At 33.6% G+C, this 17,986-nt stretch overlaps 1 protein-coding gene across 1 annotated transcript in view; it reads left to right on the top strand.

The window, feature by feature from the left end:
* LOC115878240 (intracellular protein transport protein USO1) overlaps window positions 1-17,986 on the top strand; it is a 39,280-nt gene that overhangs the window by 18,811 nt on the left and 2,483 nt on the right. Inside the window, exons 3-8 of the mRNA XM_030894668.1 lie at window positions 5,842-6,010; window positions 6,137-6,307; window positions 7,038-7,383; window positions 14,239-14,566; window positions 16,651-16,818; window positions 17,069-17,285. Coding sequence (XP_030750528.1) covers window positions 5,842-6,010; window positions 6,137-6,307; window positions 7,038-7,383; window positions 14,239-14,566; window positions 16,651-16,818; window positions 17,069-17,285 — 1,399 coding nt within the window. The remainder of the gene's footprint in view (window positions 1-5,841; window positions 6,011-6,136; window positions 6,308-7,037; window positions 7,384-14,238; window positions 14,567-16,650; window positions 16,819-17,068; window positions 17,286-17,986) is intronic.

Here is a 17,986-nt window from a genome sequence, read left to right as displayed (position 1 = left end):
GTCTGTCCCGTTTCCCTCCCTGCTGATGTTGAGGCAGACTTTTGAAGTTTAAATGCGGCGTGGACCGAGATCTGGCTGCATTTGATACGATTCTTCCTGGAGTACTTCTGACAGTCTTTAACTGACTGGATGACAGTTAAAGGCGGACAACTCTTTGGCCGCCTTTAATCTTCCTTCCAAATCCTCACCAAACAACCAGGTATCCAAAGGGGATTCCGTTAGAGTGGTTTTCCAATTTTTATTTAAATCGAACGACACTAGTTCCCTCCTCGATATTGACTCGGAATGGATAACACCAGTTATAAGACGTTCTGTGTCGTTTAGGTCTCTATATAATGCTTTATATTCCTTTCTCCTCCTCCTTCTTCTCTAAAATTTTTGCCATTACTTGGCCTATAGCCGACAAACTGGCTGCTGCTAATCTTGATTGAATTTTAGCCAATTTCATCTCTGCACTCCACATTATCATGTATGGCCTGTTTCCGCATTAAATTTAACTATGGTGGTGGCGTTCTCTGAGAGGGTACTTCTCCATTAATAGGTTAAGAACGGGTTCTTCAAGGCCGGTTTTGCAATGTGTATCCATCTTCTGCAATTTCCGGTTGAATCGGTGGTGTCGTGGTATTTTTCCCGTCTACCTTATATCTCCTAAAAACTAATAAACCTTCCTACAAAGGTTTAGGTAGGCTCTTTCCAATACCTTTTTAATAAGTGTACTAGCGCTTTCACCTATAAGAAAATATCATGATATGTAAACACATATTGGGGCTAACTCATGCTTAAGGAGTTTATAAATCTTATACAGCTAGCTTAGCAAAAACGTCACCCATAAGGACAACCACCAACGTGCCCTTATGGGACTACCAACTTTGAAAATAAAAGCAAGACAGCCATGCGATAAGTATTCACCAATAATACATATATACCAAGCTAGAGTAACCACCAACGTACTCTGCTGTATTAATGTAATAAGTGGGAAAAACTAGGTAATATAAGCATTCACTGAGGTATTCGCCAACAATACCTACACACCAAGCTAGAGTAACCACCACTGTACTCCGCGCCAAATTAACTTGAATAAATTTAATGTCCTATAAACCAAGCTAGAGTAACCACCAACGTACTCTTCGCCATATTATTGTAGTAAGACAGCCATGCGATAAATATTCACCAATAATACATATATACCAAGCTTGGAGTAACCACCAACGTACTCTGCTGTATTACTGTAAAAGTGGGAAAACTAGATAATATAAGCATTCACTGAGGTATTCACCAACAATACCTACCCACCAAGCTAGAGTAACCACCACTGTACCTCGCTACAATTAACGTGAATAAATTTAATGTCCTATAAACCAAGCTAGAGTAACCACCAACGTACTCTGCTGTATTACTGTAAAAAGTGGAAAAACTAGATAATATAAGCATTCACTGAGGTATTCACCAACAATACCTACCCACCAAGCTAGAGTAACCACCACTGTACTCCGCCACAATTAACGTGAATAAATTTAATGTCCTATAAACCAAGCTAGAGTAACCACCAACGTAATCTGCCATATTAGTATAATAAGACAGCCATGCGATAAGTATTCATCAATAATTCATATATGCCAAGCTAGAGTAACCACCAACGTACTCTGCGCTGTATTAATGTAATAAGTGGGAAAAAACTAGGTAATATAAGCATTCACTGAGGTATTCACCAACAATACCTACACATCAAGCTAGAGTAACCACCACTGTACTCCGCCACAATTAACGTGAATAAATTTAATGTCCTATAAACCAAGCTTTTAGAGTAACCACCAACGTACTCTGCCATATTAGTGTAATATAAGCATAAGTGGAAAAATCTAGATAATATAAGCATTCACTAAGGTATTCACCCACAATACCTATATACCCAAGCTTAGAAGAAATTTCCCTACTATTCAGGTATTGTATATGTATATGTTATATGTTTATTTACCTTTATTTCTAACATCTCAAACACTGCTTCTAATCTCGTCCTCATAATCTTGGTGAATAATCACTACTATTCGCCTGCCTCTCAAAACTTGTTACACTTTCCTCTTCCAAACTTGTCACTAATCTTTTTTCTTTACGCATGTTTTTATTTTCTAATAACTTTAATCGCTTATCCATCCGTTTAAGATAATCTAAAACACTCCGCTCTACGGAGCGAGAGCCGATCGATATCTTTTACGCGATATTCGATGTGGGTCGTACCGCACAAAAAAAAAGACTAAAATAAGAAATGATGCAAGGGCATGTAATGAGGTAAGGGAGCAGGGAAGCGAGGGGCATGTTGAAATTTGTTTGTTTAGGCTTTAAAATGTGTGGTCGCCGCACGGAGAAAAGGGAACTACATTGTACTTATTTATGGAGACGAGACCTATATAATCTTTGTTTTTTCTTTATTGTTTTTCGTGGTTCCAATTTTCGGAATCGGGCACTAGTTAGGTGACTAGTTTGCGCACATAGCACGCCCACTTATGGCCTCTGAAATTGTGCACAGCGCCTGACCGGCACAGTTATTAGAGAGATATCGGAAAACCGAATAGCGTCAGCCAGTATTTACGCGTGCCTTATCATGGTTACGATATGCGCGAGTCAATTTTTAACGCAACACCCGCTAATAACGTTACCGCCTGACGTAATTTGCGGATCAATTACACAAAGAATTACACCAAGCGCTCTTTCTAAATAACCTCTGATAACGTTTAAAAATTGCTTAAATGGGCATGTGCGGGTATTTGACAACCGGAGCCGGCCGGCGAGACCTTTTATTTTAGGTTATGTTTGAATTGTTTTGAATTATTGCTTTAGTTTTATTAGGTAATTTGATATTTAAGTAGCTGGGATTAGTTTTAATTAAATAAATATGGCCCAAAATATGGATTCCACCTCTTCCAATACTAAAGAACCTATAAAGAGTCTTAGGTTTACAGCAGATGACGACTTAGCCCTTCTAAGAGAATTTGTTGTTTGTTGCTTGTTGCCCTAAACCCACTGGCAGACGTTGAACAATAAAGCACTGGAAATAAGCACTTTAGCCCTTTAGTTTTAAAATACCTAGTAAACAAAACAATTTCAAAGTTTTAAATTCAAAGTTAGGTTAAGTTTAGATAGCGGACGCGACGCGATCAGAATTCTTTCCGATCCGATAACTATAAATGAAGAGAGTTAATACCACCTCACGTAAAGGAAATAACACCTGGCCTTATTAACGTCCATGCACGCTATTCGGTTTAGCGATATCTCTCTATTACGCTGTTTATTGTTATTTTACGCGAGTTTATTTTTGCGCACAGGAAATTTGACTCGTTTGCACATCGTCATAAAAAACAATTTTCGTACCACGAATTAGGGACAAGATTTTTATCTGTATACTTATAGGATACCTAATCTGTGGTAAAATATACGTGTTTAAGCGTTTTTTCGGAAACTTGGCCGTTTTTTAAATAAAAAATATTGTAATATTTAAGGGGTGGTTTCACCCCCTTGGAACTGGAATTTCGAAAAATCCCTTCTTATCGGACCTGTACACCTTAGAATCAACCTGTATGCCAAAATTGAGCTACTTACGTTGAGTTGTTTGATCGTGATTAATCAGTGAGTCACTTAAGGATTTTATATATTAGCCTTATATTAGTATAGATAGATTATCACAGCTTACCCTCTTGTTCTATTATATTCTTCCACCACGATGAGTAAAGTCACATGTAAATAATTATAGAAAATATAACTTTTGTATATTTGCTCCTTGTATTTTTTTATTATAGAACATACAGTAAAGTTTATATACATAATAATAATAATTGAAATCAGGACAAGGATATTTCCTAGAAATTTAATTTTATGTTCCATTTTGTATAAATATTAGAACAGAGGCCCAGAACAACATTATGATTGTAGTTTTAATTAATTTATATTATATTAAGCGGATGTTTATGCTTTATTTTATTTTATAACTAGTATTAAAGGCCTTTTAATTTAATAATAAAAACTGTTTTCGCCGCGGTAGGTTTGATGAAAGAAAATGAAATCTTATACAGGGTGGTCCCCAGATTTTTAGCAGTTGATTTTAAGAGTAATAAAATATATTAACATTAATATAAAACCATAAATGGCATTACTTTAAAGATATCGGTTATAAAGATTAAAAAAATCAATTATTTCTTGATTTTCATATAACGTGTAATAATGTTTGTAGTTTTTTATTTTAAATAATTTAAGTTTGATTATATCACAGTATGGATTATAAATTATTTATTTCAGATAAGAGCATAATATTAATGAACTCATTTATATTCACATTTTCTTTTGAATTATAGATTAACAACAGCCAGCAAAATGTAAATAAACATATAAGTCATTGGTGGCGTTAGATTTAATAAGTTTTTGGAAATAAGCACAAAAATAACTGCACTACTTTATACCTATTATTGACTATGTATTCTACATAGTCTTATAAATATGTTTGGGTATGTGTTATCCTTGTGTGATTAATAACACATAGCAAGTTGAATAAAAACTTTGTTTATTTATTATATGAAATGTAGGGTATTCCATTTGAAATGGTTGAGAAAAATATTATTTGTTTTCACTCACACTGTAAATATACCAAAAAATATAGACCATTTTGCTTGGTATGTACAGTGTGTTAAAACCAATACAACAATGATAGTAATAATTGGATGAATTTTACTAAGAATAGGGTTAAGGACCTCAGTTAGAATTTCTCGCTAATGAAAATGGGTAAAGTTAATAATTTTTAATCTGTATTCTTAAATATATCCCCAAAATTATTAAGATAGAGGGTGAGTTCTAAATAAGTGGAAATATTTTCAGGAGTGGTATATTTCTATCCCAGAAACACGATTAAAAGGTTTTTTTCGCGAAAAAAATATTTCAAAATTTGGAATTTATTGAAAAATGTTTAGGAATTCTTTTTAGTTTTTAGTTAAAAAACATAATTTCTTGATAATATGGCAACATAGGTAATAGATTAAATTTACAAGAAAATATCGAGTGGTTCTACAAATTTAAGCAAAATTTTTTTTCAAAATTTTCAAAATCTTTTTGAAAAACGGTAAAGACAAAATATGTTGCTTTTATCGAGATCTACCAGCCCTGAAAATAATTGCACTTGTTTAAGACTCACCCTGTATATACATGGCATCACAGAATATGGGCCTATATTTTCTGTGATGATAGGTATACGAATTAAATTTTTATTAAAAGCCTATAAAATGCAGTATAATGATATCGAACCGTTCAATTCAAGAAAAATCTGCATTTTCTTAGAAAACCATAAAGGAAACATCTGTTCATTTAATGGATGTTTAACTGTATGATTCAATGTGCTCATTGTATTATAAAAACGTCCTTTTTTCAGTTTAATTGTTTTGGTTCTGTCTTTTCTCAATTTATGGCAATTAACTGATTTAAGTTGAATGCTCAACATCGAGGGTGCTTTGTACAGATGAGTGTCTTAAATTACTCTAAGTTATACATAAAGTACGTGTATACAGGGTGTCACAAAAATTTGATGGTGAGCATTGGGGTCTAGTTTAAACTATTGTCTCTATTTTTTTGATATCTTTTTCATTGTATTTATAGTAACGTTTGTTCTACTTCCTGAAAGGAGAACTACCCTGAATGTTATACAGTGTGAATGAAACACAGGACAGTTTTATTACCGATAATTATTTTACCAAGAAATGTCAAACTCTTATTTATAGTTACGTGTTTATATAGAGAATACAGTATAAATAATTAAACAACGAAATGTAATTCAAGGAATAATTTTTATATCAATTTTTATTTCAGCAATGAAGATATTCGGTTGGCAATCCTTCAAATAGTAAACGTAGTAAGAAATACAGATGATAAACTTGAAAGGCATGAATTTAGAGAAAAGCAATTAGGAGAGCAGCTCAAAAAAGGTTTAATAAACATAGACAAAAGAATAAAGCTCTTAGATCCATTAAAGGGAACTGTAAGCAACCATTTTAGTTCATTCTAATATATCTTTTGAAAATATTTTTAAGTCTCTTTAATTTTTTACATAAAAATTTTGTAAAAAAGTAAAAAAAATGCAATATTTAATATTAAACATTTTAAGGTTAGTAGGATAGATGAACGGTTGGCGGCTGTAGAAACAATACTAATGCAAAAAGACAAGGAAGAAAGGGAAAGACAGATGCAACAGCAAAAGATCTACGAAGCCATACTGGATCTACAGAAGAACCTACCTCTAGTTATAGATCAACTCAATCAAGATATAAGTAGAAAAGTAATTAAATATTTGTTTTTTATTATCTTTAATTTGAATAAAAAGGTTTAAAACAAACCTAAAAACAGATATTACTGTTCTTCTATCTCTACAATTCTTGTTTACTGAAAATATTGGATTGTATGTTTTAACGATGTATGGTTCAGCAAGGCATAACTTCTCTCTAATGTAATTCTCTTTGTATCTCCTCCAGTTTTTGAGATCCCTGTTTTGAAATTCTTAAAAGTGAAATAAATTAATTGTTATGTTCTGTTGGCGATTATTAGAACACCACCACTTTTATTAAACCTAGTAATCGACACACGAAGATAAATTAAAAATATTCTTTAAATCTTGTATAATCGCCTAAAGACAGAAAGTTTAATATCAATACAGGTTATTTGATATTAAACATGCATAATTAAACTTAATTTTGTACACTTCTAGTCTATCTTAAAAGTTTGGATGTCTTAACATTCGATTAAAGAATTTGCACAGAACCAACATCGTCCCAATCACGTACCAAAAAGTAATGCAGAAACGAATTATGACAGCTATTATAAAATGAACATGTTGTGAAATTAATCAAATAATATCAAATCTATCTCATCTATATAAAAATTGCTTAATATTTGAGAAAAACTGTGAAGACTGGTACACTTACCTTACTTTTTAATTCAAATGTAGGCCAAAAATAGTAAACGATTATTAAAAATAACACAGTAAACACAGTGAATTTTTTAAAATTTAGATAGCCTTAGAAGCCCCGCCAGCCGCCATTAGCGAACCCATGATGACCAAGAGCGACTTCACCAAAATGGAAAAAGAAGTAATTGAGAAAATGGAAAGAGTGACGTCCACCATTAACAACATGGAGAACGAACTGGCTAAAATTCGGGAGGAAAATATCAACAGCATCCAGGACGCCACCAACAAATCGTCGGAGAGCCTGGAAAAGGTCAAGAGGCAGCTGGACAATAGCGAAACCTTGCTGTCTAAATACGAGTCAAAATTGTCCGAATTTAACAACAAAATTCCGGAAATTGACGTTAGAAGTTTCAAGGAAGACGATACCTGGAAAGAGGAATTCCTAAGAGGTATGTAATTCATATGAGTCATAATAAATGAAAATCAGCTTTGTTAGAATTAATTAATTTTATTCACTTTAACAAAAAATAGCAAGGCGAAAAACAATAAGATTACAAAAAGCTGTGTACGTTACGACGGTCAAGATGAATCTACCTACATTAGGGTAGGATGGGCCCTCGCAGGTTCGCTCTTAAGAAAAATAGATACTGAAAACTGTCATTCATAATATATAGTCCAGGCCTCAGCGCCGGTTTATGCATAAAGCGGAACAAGCGGCCGCTTGGGAGCCCGCGTCCCGAAGGGGCCCGTATTTCGGTCATAAAAAAATATAAATATGAAAATGAAGTAGAAGTCAATAAATAAATGGTCTTTTTAAAAAGGTAAAGTAAATATTTTAACTAAAATTTCTTTATTATGTACAATATAATGTTCATAATCAACGATCAACCGACAAGCGTATAGTAGATATAAATGTCGGCTTGAAATGTGACGATGAAGCGGTCGCAATTTTTAAATACTTAATACTGAGACTGTTCGCGTGTTCGATTTTACAAAATTACTACCTCGGCTATGAACCGAATATTGCCTAGTATAATGTCATAATGTTATATTTTTTATTTTTATGTTAATATTTTTATGTATGCGCAAGTGTGATCTGTTTAAACTTATTTTAATGGGCATTTCTTATTCTATACAAAATAAAAATTAAGTACAAGATTTTTCATAATTATTTTGTGATTCTTTTTTTATAATCACTTTTTATCGAAATAAAATATAAATAAATACGAATTATTCTAAATTATTTAATTCCGGTAATTGCGGTGTAAAATTTCTCTTAAACGTCTTAGTGATACTAGATGGTCAGCCCGGGCTAATGCAGTTGCTGCTCTCAAACTAAATTATAAACCAATTATAGAATTTTTTTCTGCCATTGCGAATGACTAAGATGAAAAAGCAATAGCAAGAAATGAAGCCTCTGCACTTTTAATGAAAATGCAAAAGTCGAACCTGCATTGTTGACAAAATCTTAGAAAGAGTCAATGCTACGAGCAAAGCTGTGCAAGATCCATCACTAAATATATCTCCTAGCATCGAGTTATTGAAGTCGCTAGAATCATTTGTTAAAACAGTCCGTGGAAAGTTTGAATGTATCGAAATTGAGGCAGTGACTTTAGTGGATGACGCTACCTATAAAGAAGATATTTCTCCTAAAGTGGCAAAGAGAAGTTTAAAGTGGAAGCCCATTATGTAATATGTGACTCCATAATTCAAGATCTCGAAAGACGAATTAAAAGCTACCACACTGTCATCGAAGGTTTTAAGTGTTTTTTTAGCAATATCGATGAAATAGCATTTGAAGAGTCTGCCAATATCTTGAAAAATACATATAGGTAAGTCGGATGTAGAAGGAGATGTATTAAATGGTGAAATGGCTCATTTTCGAATACTACGTACCAATATGAATAAAAAGGAAATGATTGAAAAATTTGAACTCGTGCAGTCACTAAAATCAACTTTCCCTAATATTCCTACGTTGCTTGAAATTTATTTTACTATGCCAGTTTCTAATGCTAGCGGGGAACGCTCATTTTCTGCGTTAAAAAGGATCAAACTTATTTGAGATCCACCATTAGCCAAGAGAGACTCGATGCTCTTTCTCTGATCCACATAGAATTTGATCCTTCTATGTGGATCATTATCGAAAAATTAGATTGCAATTTAATAATTGGCCAGTTTGCAAAAGAGAAATGTAGAAAGAAACACATTTGATCAATGTCCCAAATTTTTATTTTGTTTACTTATTAAGTTATTTCGTTTATGTTCTGTTCAAAAATTATAAATGTTTTATTTTTGGGTTAAATGTTGTTTAATATTATTTAAATGTTTTTTATAAAATGTTTAATAAAATACATTATGTTCGTTGAAACTTTTTTTTTACGTAGATAATTTAGTAAATCATACAACACACAACACACTACATACCTAACCATAATCATTATATATAACAAACGTAGGATAGGGGGGCCCGAAAAAAAAATCCGCTTGGGGCCCAATGGCCCTTAAAACCGGCCCTGCCAGGCCTAACGGACCGTATTCCTTGAACCACTTATCGACACTCGACACTAAATCATATGGGGACACAAACTGTCACATACATAACACCTCCCTTTCCAAAGGAAGAACTTTTCGTAAGGAGGAAAGTTCTTGTAGTGAAGTTCTTGCTGGGAAGTTCTTGTTGTTTCTGTGAGGTAGCAGGAGGTAGTAGGTATCACAAGATATTCTTTGGTATCACATGTTAAGGTATGATGTTGATGAAAGAAAAACTGGTGGAAAAAAATTGGAAATTTGATATACAAAATATAACAGTTTTATTTAATCAAAATGAAATTTTAGGATTTTAGAGCAGTTTTATTTTTATTTATTTCAATAATTTTTAATGACTCCAGGATATTCTTCTAATTTCTCAGAATTAGCTTTTCTTTTAATTAACACCAACTGATCAACGTTACTTCCCGGGTAGTTACGTTTAGGTAACTTTTTGTCGGAATGACTTTTGGACTTTTATCTTAAAGCTAATTGTCTTAACCGTATTATTTCTACCTGCTGCTCAGCAATCTGCTTAGACTCTAAGGGATCGAGAATATTTGAATGAGGAAATAAAACTTCTCTCGGAGATAAATCCATTGAAGTTTGTTTAGAATTTTTGTATGAGTTTATTGTAATAAGTAATGCGTCAGTTAATTTATTATTTTGATTTTCATTCAAATAACAGCGAATAGTGTTTGCAATTGCGCCATGTAACCTCTAAACGATTCCCACTGAATGTGAGTGTTTGACGGAACATACATTTAACTTAATATGGAACTTACTACAAAAATATTTTACCTGTTTGTTGACAAATTCAGTTCCATTGTCAACATAGAGCTCTCGAGGAATCTGATAATGTTGTATAAACATTTTTAGTTTATTAACTATTGTTTTTCCAGTCTTATTCTTTAGCAAGTAAGCTTGAGCGTATTGTGTTAAATTATCAATAACCGTTAATATAAATGTTTTATCGATAATTAGGAGGTTGAGGGAAATTTTATCAAAAGGTCTATGTGGATATAGTTTTTGCAACGTTTGTCTTTAATTTTTACGTGATTTTGTTTAGCATAACAAAACTCTACAATATGTCCGACTTTATTAGAAAAAGAACATTTTTTTATGAGAAGATTTATTACGGGTTTATTTAAAGAAGTTTGAGGATAAGGGAGTGTAACATTTTGCTGAGCTGGAATTTGTGTGGTCGATTTATAGAACTACTTTGTTGTGTCAGCATAAATTGCTGATTCTCGAAATTATTTATTAAATTTATTAGTTCTGCTATTGATATAGGTTTCTGTAAATGGATGGTCGTCCAAAGAGGGTCTTTTACACCATTCATAAGTGTTAGAAGGGCGGATTTTTCATGGTATTCTAGTAAAGCAGTCCTAGTAGTTATATCGTATGCAGTATTATATTTGATAATTTTGTGGATTCGAAGCAAATGATTTTCGACGCGCTGAACATACTGAAGTGACTTTTCATTAGCCATTTGTTTTAAGTGGACTATTTCGTAAGCTAAACTGTGAATATCGAGTGATTCACCCTCTTTGGATTCACCAAATTTCTTTAATAATTCGTTCTTTATTGTTTGCCAGTCGTTTAGTTCTAATGAAGTTATGTGGTCTAAAGCAAGACCTTCCAATTTAGCTTTTACAATAAATTAAAAAATATCTTGTTCCTGAGGATTGAACCGACTGTAAACAAAGTCTACAACGTCTATAAAATTATGCAAATGTTTTGTAGAGCCATTGAAATTTTGAATTAATGTAAATGCCTTATCGTACGAAAAGAATAAGTGAGAGGGTTGGCTTTGGTTAGAAGGTTGTGTCATTTTGATAAAATAAAACCTTGTAAAATAAAAGAAAGAAAAAAAAGTGTAAAAGAGAAGAAGACAGAAAAAAAAAAGGAAAAAGGATCTAGCTAGCAGTTTGTATGACTAAATCAAGCGACTTACCCCAAGACTGCTAGTAGTGAGTTCTAGAAGTTAAATCCTAGAAGTTGGTCGCGATGACCAGGAGCGGTAACTCAAAATTCTGGCGTTTTTCCAGTTGAGTTGCCTCGGGAAATTCAGGCTTCTGGCGTTTTTCCAGCTATATTTCCTTGGTGAGAATCAAACCCAAGATTGCTTGTTGTGAGTCCTAGTGGTTGAATTCTAGAAGCTGGTTGCGATAACCAGGAGCGGGAACTCAGACTTCTGGCATTTTTCCAGTTGAGTTGCCCCGGGAAACTCAGGCTTCTGGCGTTTTTCCAGCTGGGCTTCCTTGGTGAGAATCAAACTGAACCGTCACGACAGGGATGCAGATGTTTCTTATGTTTGTTCGTCGAGTCGCCTTGAGAAGGTTTTTCACAATACCGGAATTAATGCTCGAAAACAAAGATTAACAGTGTTATCTTTCCGGAATTCTACCGACTGCGCCAGTTATAATAAATGAAAATCAACATTGTTAGGATTAATTAACTTTATTCACTTTAACAAAATATAGCAAGGCGAAAAACAATAAGATTACAAAAAGCTGTGTACGTTACGACGGTCAAGATGAATCTACCTCCATTAGGGTAGGATGGGACCTCGCAGGGTCGCTCTTAAGAAAAATAGATACTTAAAGCTGTCATTCATAATATATAGTCCAGGCCTAACGGACCGTATTCCTTGAACCACTTATCGACACTCGATACTAAATCATATGGGGACACAAACTGTCACATACATAACATATGTAATAAGTAAAAGTATAACATATTGTACCTACATCTACATAATAAGTCTCAAATTTTATAAAGAACCCAAAAATTTAATAATATACAGAGTCCATCTCTTTACGCGGCATTTTACCAATTTTTTTACGCGCGATTTTACCAATTCCACATTAGATAGAAAGGCTTTATACAGGGTGAGTCTTAATAAGTGCAAATATTTTTAGGGGTAGTATATTTCGACCCCAGAAACACGATCATGAGGTTTTTTTCACGAAATAAAAATTTTGGAAATTTAGATTTCTTTTTAGTTTTTAGTTAAAAACCATAATTTCTTGATAATATGGCAACACAGGTGGTAGATTAAATTTACAAGAAAGCAAACCCAGGAAAGATCCAGTGGTTCTCAAAATTTAAGAAAAAAATCATAGTAATAATCAAGTAAAATAACTCGGTTATTTTGGAGTTAATTTAAAAAACGGCAAAGAGAAAATATGCTTCTTTTATCGAGATCTATTAACCCTGAAAATTCTTGCACTTATTTAAGGATCACCCTGTATAGGGTTTGGCAATAGTTAGTCGCGTATCTGTAGCTCCAAAAATAAAAAACTTAAAAATTTTGTTTAAGTGCAAATCTAAAGTATGTATTAGGTGGTATTAGGATATGTTTCACGAAATTAATTTAACCTCTACAGGGTGGCTTAAAAAAGTGTGAGTGGTCCCGTGTATATTATTGCATTTTCGGTTTCCTTTCTGATCACTTAACATAATTCTAAAATAATTTTAATTATGTTTTAATAGTTTCAGAGGTATTAATAAATAAAAACAAAAAAATATTTTTTTCAGCTTTTCTCAAAAAAGGTATAAAAATGCAAGAACTGTCCATGAAATCAAAACGATATTAGATATTTAATTTAGATGATCTCTACTTACTTTGTTATAAATATCGTAATCTTGAATCATACAGGGTGTTCAAAATTCTACGCCAAACTTTCTTTTTTTTTTAAATAATTTTTCTTTGTTTTTTTTAATAGAACACCCCGTATATTTTTTATTTGATGGAGAGTTAAAAAAATGAACATTTTTTGTATTTGAAGTATTTCAAAATTTTTAACGGTTTCGCAAATACAGGCAGTATTATTTCATATGGCGCTTTCAATGGTAAAATATGAGAGAAAAATCACTGGATGGCTTTGATAAACATTTACCGTGAAAAATGCCATATGAAATATAAAACCGCGAATATTTACGAAACCGTTAAAAATTTCGTAATACTCTAATTATAAAAAATGTTCATTTTTTAATTCACTACATTTAAAAAAAAAACGAAGAAAAATTATTGTATATTTCAGAAAGTTTGGCGTAGAATTTTGAACATCCTGTATGATTTACCATTACCATATTTATAGCATAGTAAGTACAGACGATCTAAGGTAAATACCTAATACAGTTTTGATTTCAGGACAGTTCTTGTATTTTTAATATTTTTTTTAAGAAAGGTTGAAAAAAATATATTTTTTATTTATTTATTAATATCTCTGAAATTATCGAAATATATTTACTCATATCTTAGGATTATAAATAATAGTTAATAGTAAAGTGATATGAAAGGAAACCAAAAATTCAATAATATACAGGGTGTTAAAAACTCATTCCGACCCACTCACACTTTTAGAGCCATCTTATAGAAGTTAATATATTTTCCAAAAAGACATCTTAGTACATACTTTAGGTTTAAACATAATTCCCAAGTTTTTTTTATTCTAGAAGCCACAGATGCCCGACGCACTATTGCCGGGCCCTGTATTAATGTTCACACACTCGTAGAAATGTTATTTATCAAACATGTGCATTTACTATCGTAGATTGAGCGTAAAACGGGATACTCCTGAACAGAGTGTTACATTTAAAATATAAAACTTAGTTTACTATTACATGACACGCCCTATATAAACAGTTTTTGTTGAAGTGAATGCACAACTAAAAATACCATACTACCAAGTGCCCCAAGGTTTTTTCGAAAATTTCTGTATATTAAAAAATCGCAATTTATTAACAGAAATTTTACTCTGGTATTATAGAACTGGCAAATCAAAAACTTCAAGTCAACGAAATCCTGAACAATGTCAAAGGCGTCCTGGTTTCAATCAGCAAACTTCCAGATAGATTGGACCACGAATACGCTCACAACACCACATTACACAAACTGGAACATAGACTGGAAGAAGCCAGACAGTCGCCATCTGGCACGATACCAGGAAGTTCAGTCCAGTCGCTAGAAAACAGTATTATGGAAATCAAGTCTGAAGCAGTGAAGCACCAGGAGCTGGTGAAGACGTCATTCAACGAGTTGACAGAAATAACTTCACATTTAACTGAGAGTTTTGCTAAGAATTATGGTGATATCAGGTGAGTTCGTGTCTCTTTACGCTGTCCATTTAATCGATTTTACCTATTTTTATTGTAAAAACTTTTAAGGCTAAGAACACAGTGAAGCGACGAGGCTAGCGGCGAGCAAGCAGCACGACATCGCGTCCAAAACAAACCTGTGAAGACAAGTACGTGAACCTAGTGAAGCGATCTGCTTGGGCGGTTAGATCGAGGGGCGAGATCGATTCAAATAATTTTGTTTTCATCGTTTCATTAAAAATTTCATGTACACTACACCTTCTGGTTTATTAGTTTCGAATCAACCAAATATTTGCGACACTACTGCCCAGAATTTTAGCCACCGTTAACATTTTAAATTATCAATAAGCAAATGAAAATAATAAATTTGCAAGTACCTCGCTATTCCTCGCCGCTCTACTATGTTGCAGCACCTCGAGGCTTAGTACGAGCTCAGTCCAGCAAGATCATAACATTTAATGATCAAGCACGCTTTGTCAAACTCACAGTTTATTTGCGCGTATTTACAAACAAATACAGGGTGTCAAAAAATAGTGTATCTAACGTTGGTATCTTGGATAAAAGAAGTACCACCAGTAGTACCACAGATTATACAGATTATAATCTTTGTTTTTTCTTTATTGTTTTTCGTGGTTCCAATTTTCGGAATCGGGCACTAGTTAGGTTACTAGTTTGCGCACATAGCACGCCCACTTATGGCCTCTAAAATTGTGCACAGCGCCTGACCGGCACAGTTATTAGAGAGATATCGGAAAACCGAATAGCGTCATCCAGTATTTACGCGTACCTTATCATGGTTACGATATGCGCGAATCAATTTTTAACGCAACACCCGCTAATAACGTTACCGCCTGACGTAATTTGCGGATCAATTACACCAAGAGCTCTTTCTAAATTACCTCTGATCACGTTTAAAAATTGCTTAAATGGGCATGTGCGGGTATTTGACAACCGGAGCCGGCCGGCGAGATCTTTTATTTTAGGTTATGTTTGAATTGTTTTGAATTATTGCTTTAGATTTATTAGGTAATTTGATATTTAAGTAAGCTGGGATTAGTTTTAATTAAATAAATATGGCCCAAAATATGGATTGGTTTGGTCCACCTCTTCCAATAAGAACTATAAAGAACCTATAAAGAGTCTTAGGTTTACAGCAGATGACGACTTAGCCCTTCTAAGAGAATGTGTTGCTTGTTGCCCTAAATCCACTGGCAGACGTTGAACAATAAAGCACTGGAAATAAGCACTTTAGCCCTTTAGTTTTAAAATAACCAGTAAACAAAACAATTTCAAAGTTTTAAATTCAAAGTTAGGTTAAGTTTAAATAGCGGACGCGACGCGATCAGAATTCTTTTCGATCCGATAACTATAAATGTCCATGCACGCTATTCGGTTTAGCGATATCTCTCTATTACGCTGTTTATTGTTATTTTACGCGAGTTTATTTTTGCGCACAGGAAATTTGACTCGTTTGCACATCGTCATAAAAAACAATTTTCGTACCACAAATTAGGGACAAGATTTTTATCTGTATACTTATAGGATATCTAATATGTGGTAGTACTCTCTACCATAAATGACAGTATTCTTTCAGGGCTGTTACGGAAATTTACACTATCACCATTCGCTTTGGCATTAAAATGTGTGTAACTGTGCCAAATTTCAAGAAAAACGGTTTACTAATGTTCTTAAAAATATTTTCTTACCATATTATTTTCATTTACCATTTCGGCTGTAACTTCTTCGGAGAGCATTTTAGGGCATATGTTCATAGAAACTTTTTGTTTTATTTTTATCTTTAGAACACCCACTGAAGTTAGATACACTATATTTTGGCACCCTGTATAGTGTAGGTTAAATAGCGCACAGGCACAGGGTGCTAAAGAAACGAGCGTATGTGGACGCGTTTGTAGTTGTAATTGCAACGTTTCCCTACCATTAGATTTACAAAGTATCTAATACAGTTCTGTCTAATGTGAGATTTATCTTTTTTCCAAAAGGAGTATTTCATCCCATCCAAAAAAAGTTTTTCAAACATCGTAGATACCTATAACTAATTATCTCATTACTAATATGTTCTTTAGATCTGAAATTCAAGAGTTGGGCAAATTAGACAAGGTTATCATGCAAACTGCCGATGGTATTCTCGATACGAAACGTCGTGTTGAGTACGGAATCCATCAGATAGTCAATGAAGTTTCCAAACATATCAAGGATGGAACCAACGAAATAGCACAAGGATTTAACGACAGGTATAATGACAGTTGTTAACATAATCGCTTATTAGAAATAGTGTATCATACACAAAGAGATTGTGCACAAGTTTTTCATTTAAAAATAGTCAATAATAAAATCCCTGAGAGTGTAAAAATCTTAGACATCCCAATTTAGATTTAGGTTTCACATTATTCCTATTTTCGAGATTATTTCTACTAGCTACTAGCTACTTTATTCCTATTTTCGACGACGATTATTTTAAACTGAACTGGATTTTCGTTATAGGTTCGATAACTTTGAATCCTCCATTCTAGATGAAGAATCTGGAGCTTTAACTAATCTAACGTCAAAAATACAAGAAGAAATAGGTCGGGTGTGGCGTCAAATTGGCATCATGCACCAGCAAATGACGGCTAGCACGGATACACTAAACAAACTGCAAAACCAAACTGATACTTACGTCACTGGATCCTTGGATGTGATGGATACCATGAAAGGAAAGGTAACAATGAATATATTGAAAAAAAAAATTTTTGATCTTATTTACTCTATTTTAATAGTTTTTATGTTTAATCCAGATTATATTAGATTAAATTCTTTGAGGTGGTTATCTCCAACGGATCCTTAGGTTATATTCTCCAGTCCTATCCTTCAAAAAGTCTATCAACTTGGAGACTGAACCCTCCATATAGCTCTCTGTCAAAACTGCATCTCATTTGCCAGACTGTCACACCGACATACATAAAAATATGTTCTGTCGTTTCTCCTTCAGATTGACAGAACCTGCAAATGGCTTCGTCTGTCAATCCCATTAGCTTTAGATGCCTATTCAGCTTACGATGCCCTGTTAGTAGACCCTAAAGCTGAGGCCGCAGTGCAAGCAAGTTACCTGGAAGGTAGTGTGTATCGAGGCGCCAAGCGACCCTCCTAGTAACCCGCGAGGTATGTTTCCGTAACATGCGATTTTATCCAAACCAGCCGCAGTGCAATCCCCCACCAACTTAAGCCACAAAGCAACTCGCCAAGCGAGCCACTTGAGGATCAGTCGTGTTCGATATTTTCAGTCAGGCGTAAAGTAGTTCTGGTCTAAAAATAGAAGAAAAATTGTAATGCACAAGCGTTGTTCTGCAGAAGTTGCTTCTCTGAAGTTTGTAGACATCCTTTCTAATTTGTCTTGAACTTTATTAAGTAGAAAATCAATCG

The sequence above is a fragment of the Sitophilus oryzae genome, unplaced genomic scaffold, assembly GCF_002938485.1.
Source record: "Sitophilus oryzae breed Bouriz unplaced genomic scaffold, Soryzae_2.0 scaffold_1502_pilon_pilon, whole genome shotgun sequence".
Lineage (NCBI taxonomy): Eukaryota > Metazoa > Arthropoda > Insecta > Coleoptera > Curculionidae > Sitophilus > Sitophilus oryzae.
The sequence above is the reverse complement of the archived record's forward strand: the minus strand, read 5'-3'. Positions and strand labels throughout refer to the sequence as shown.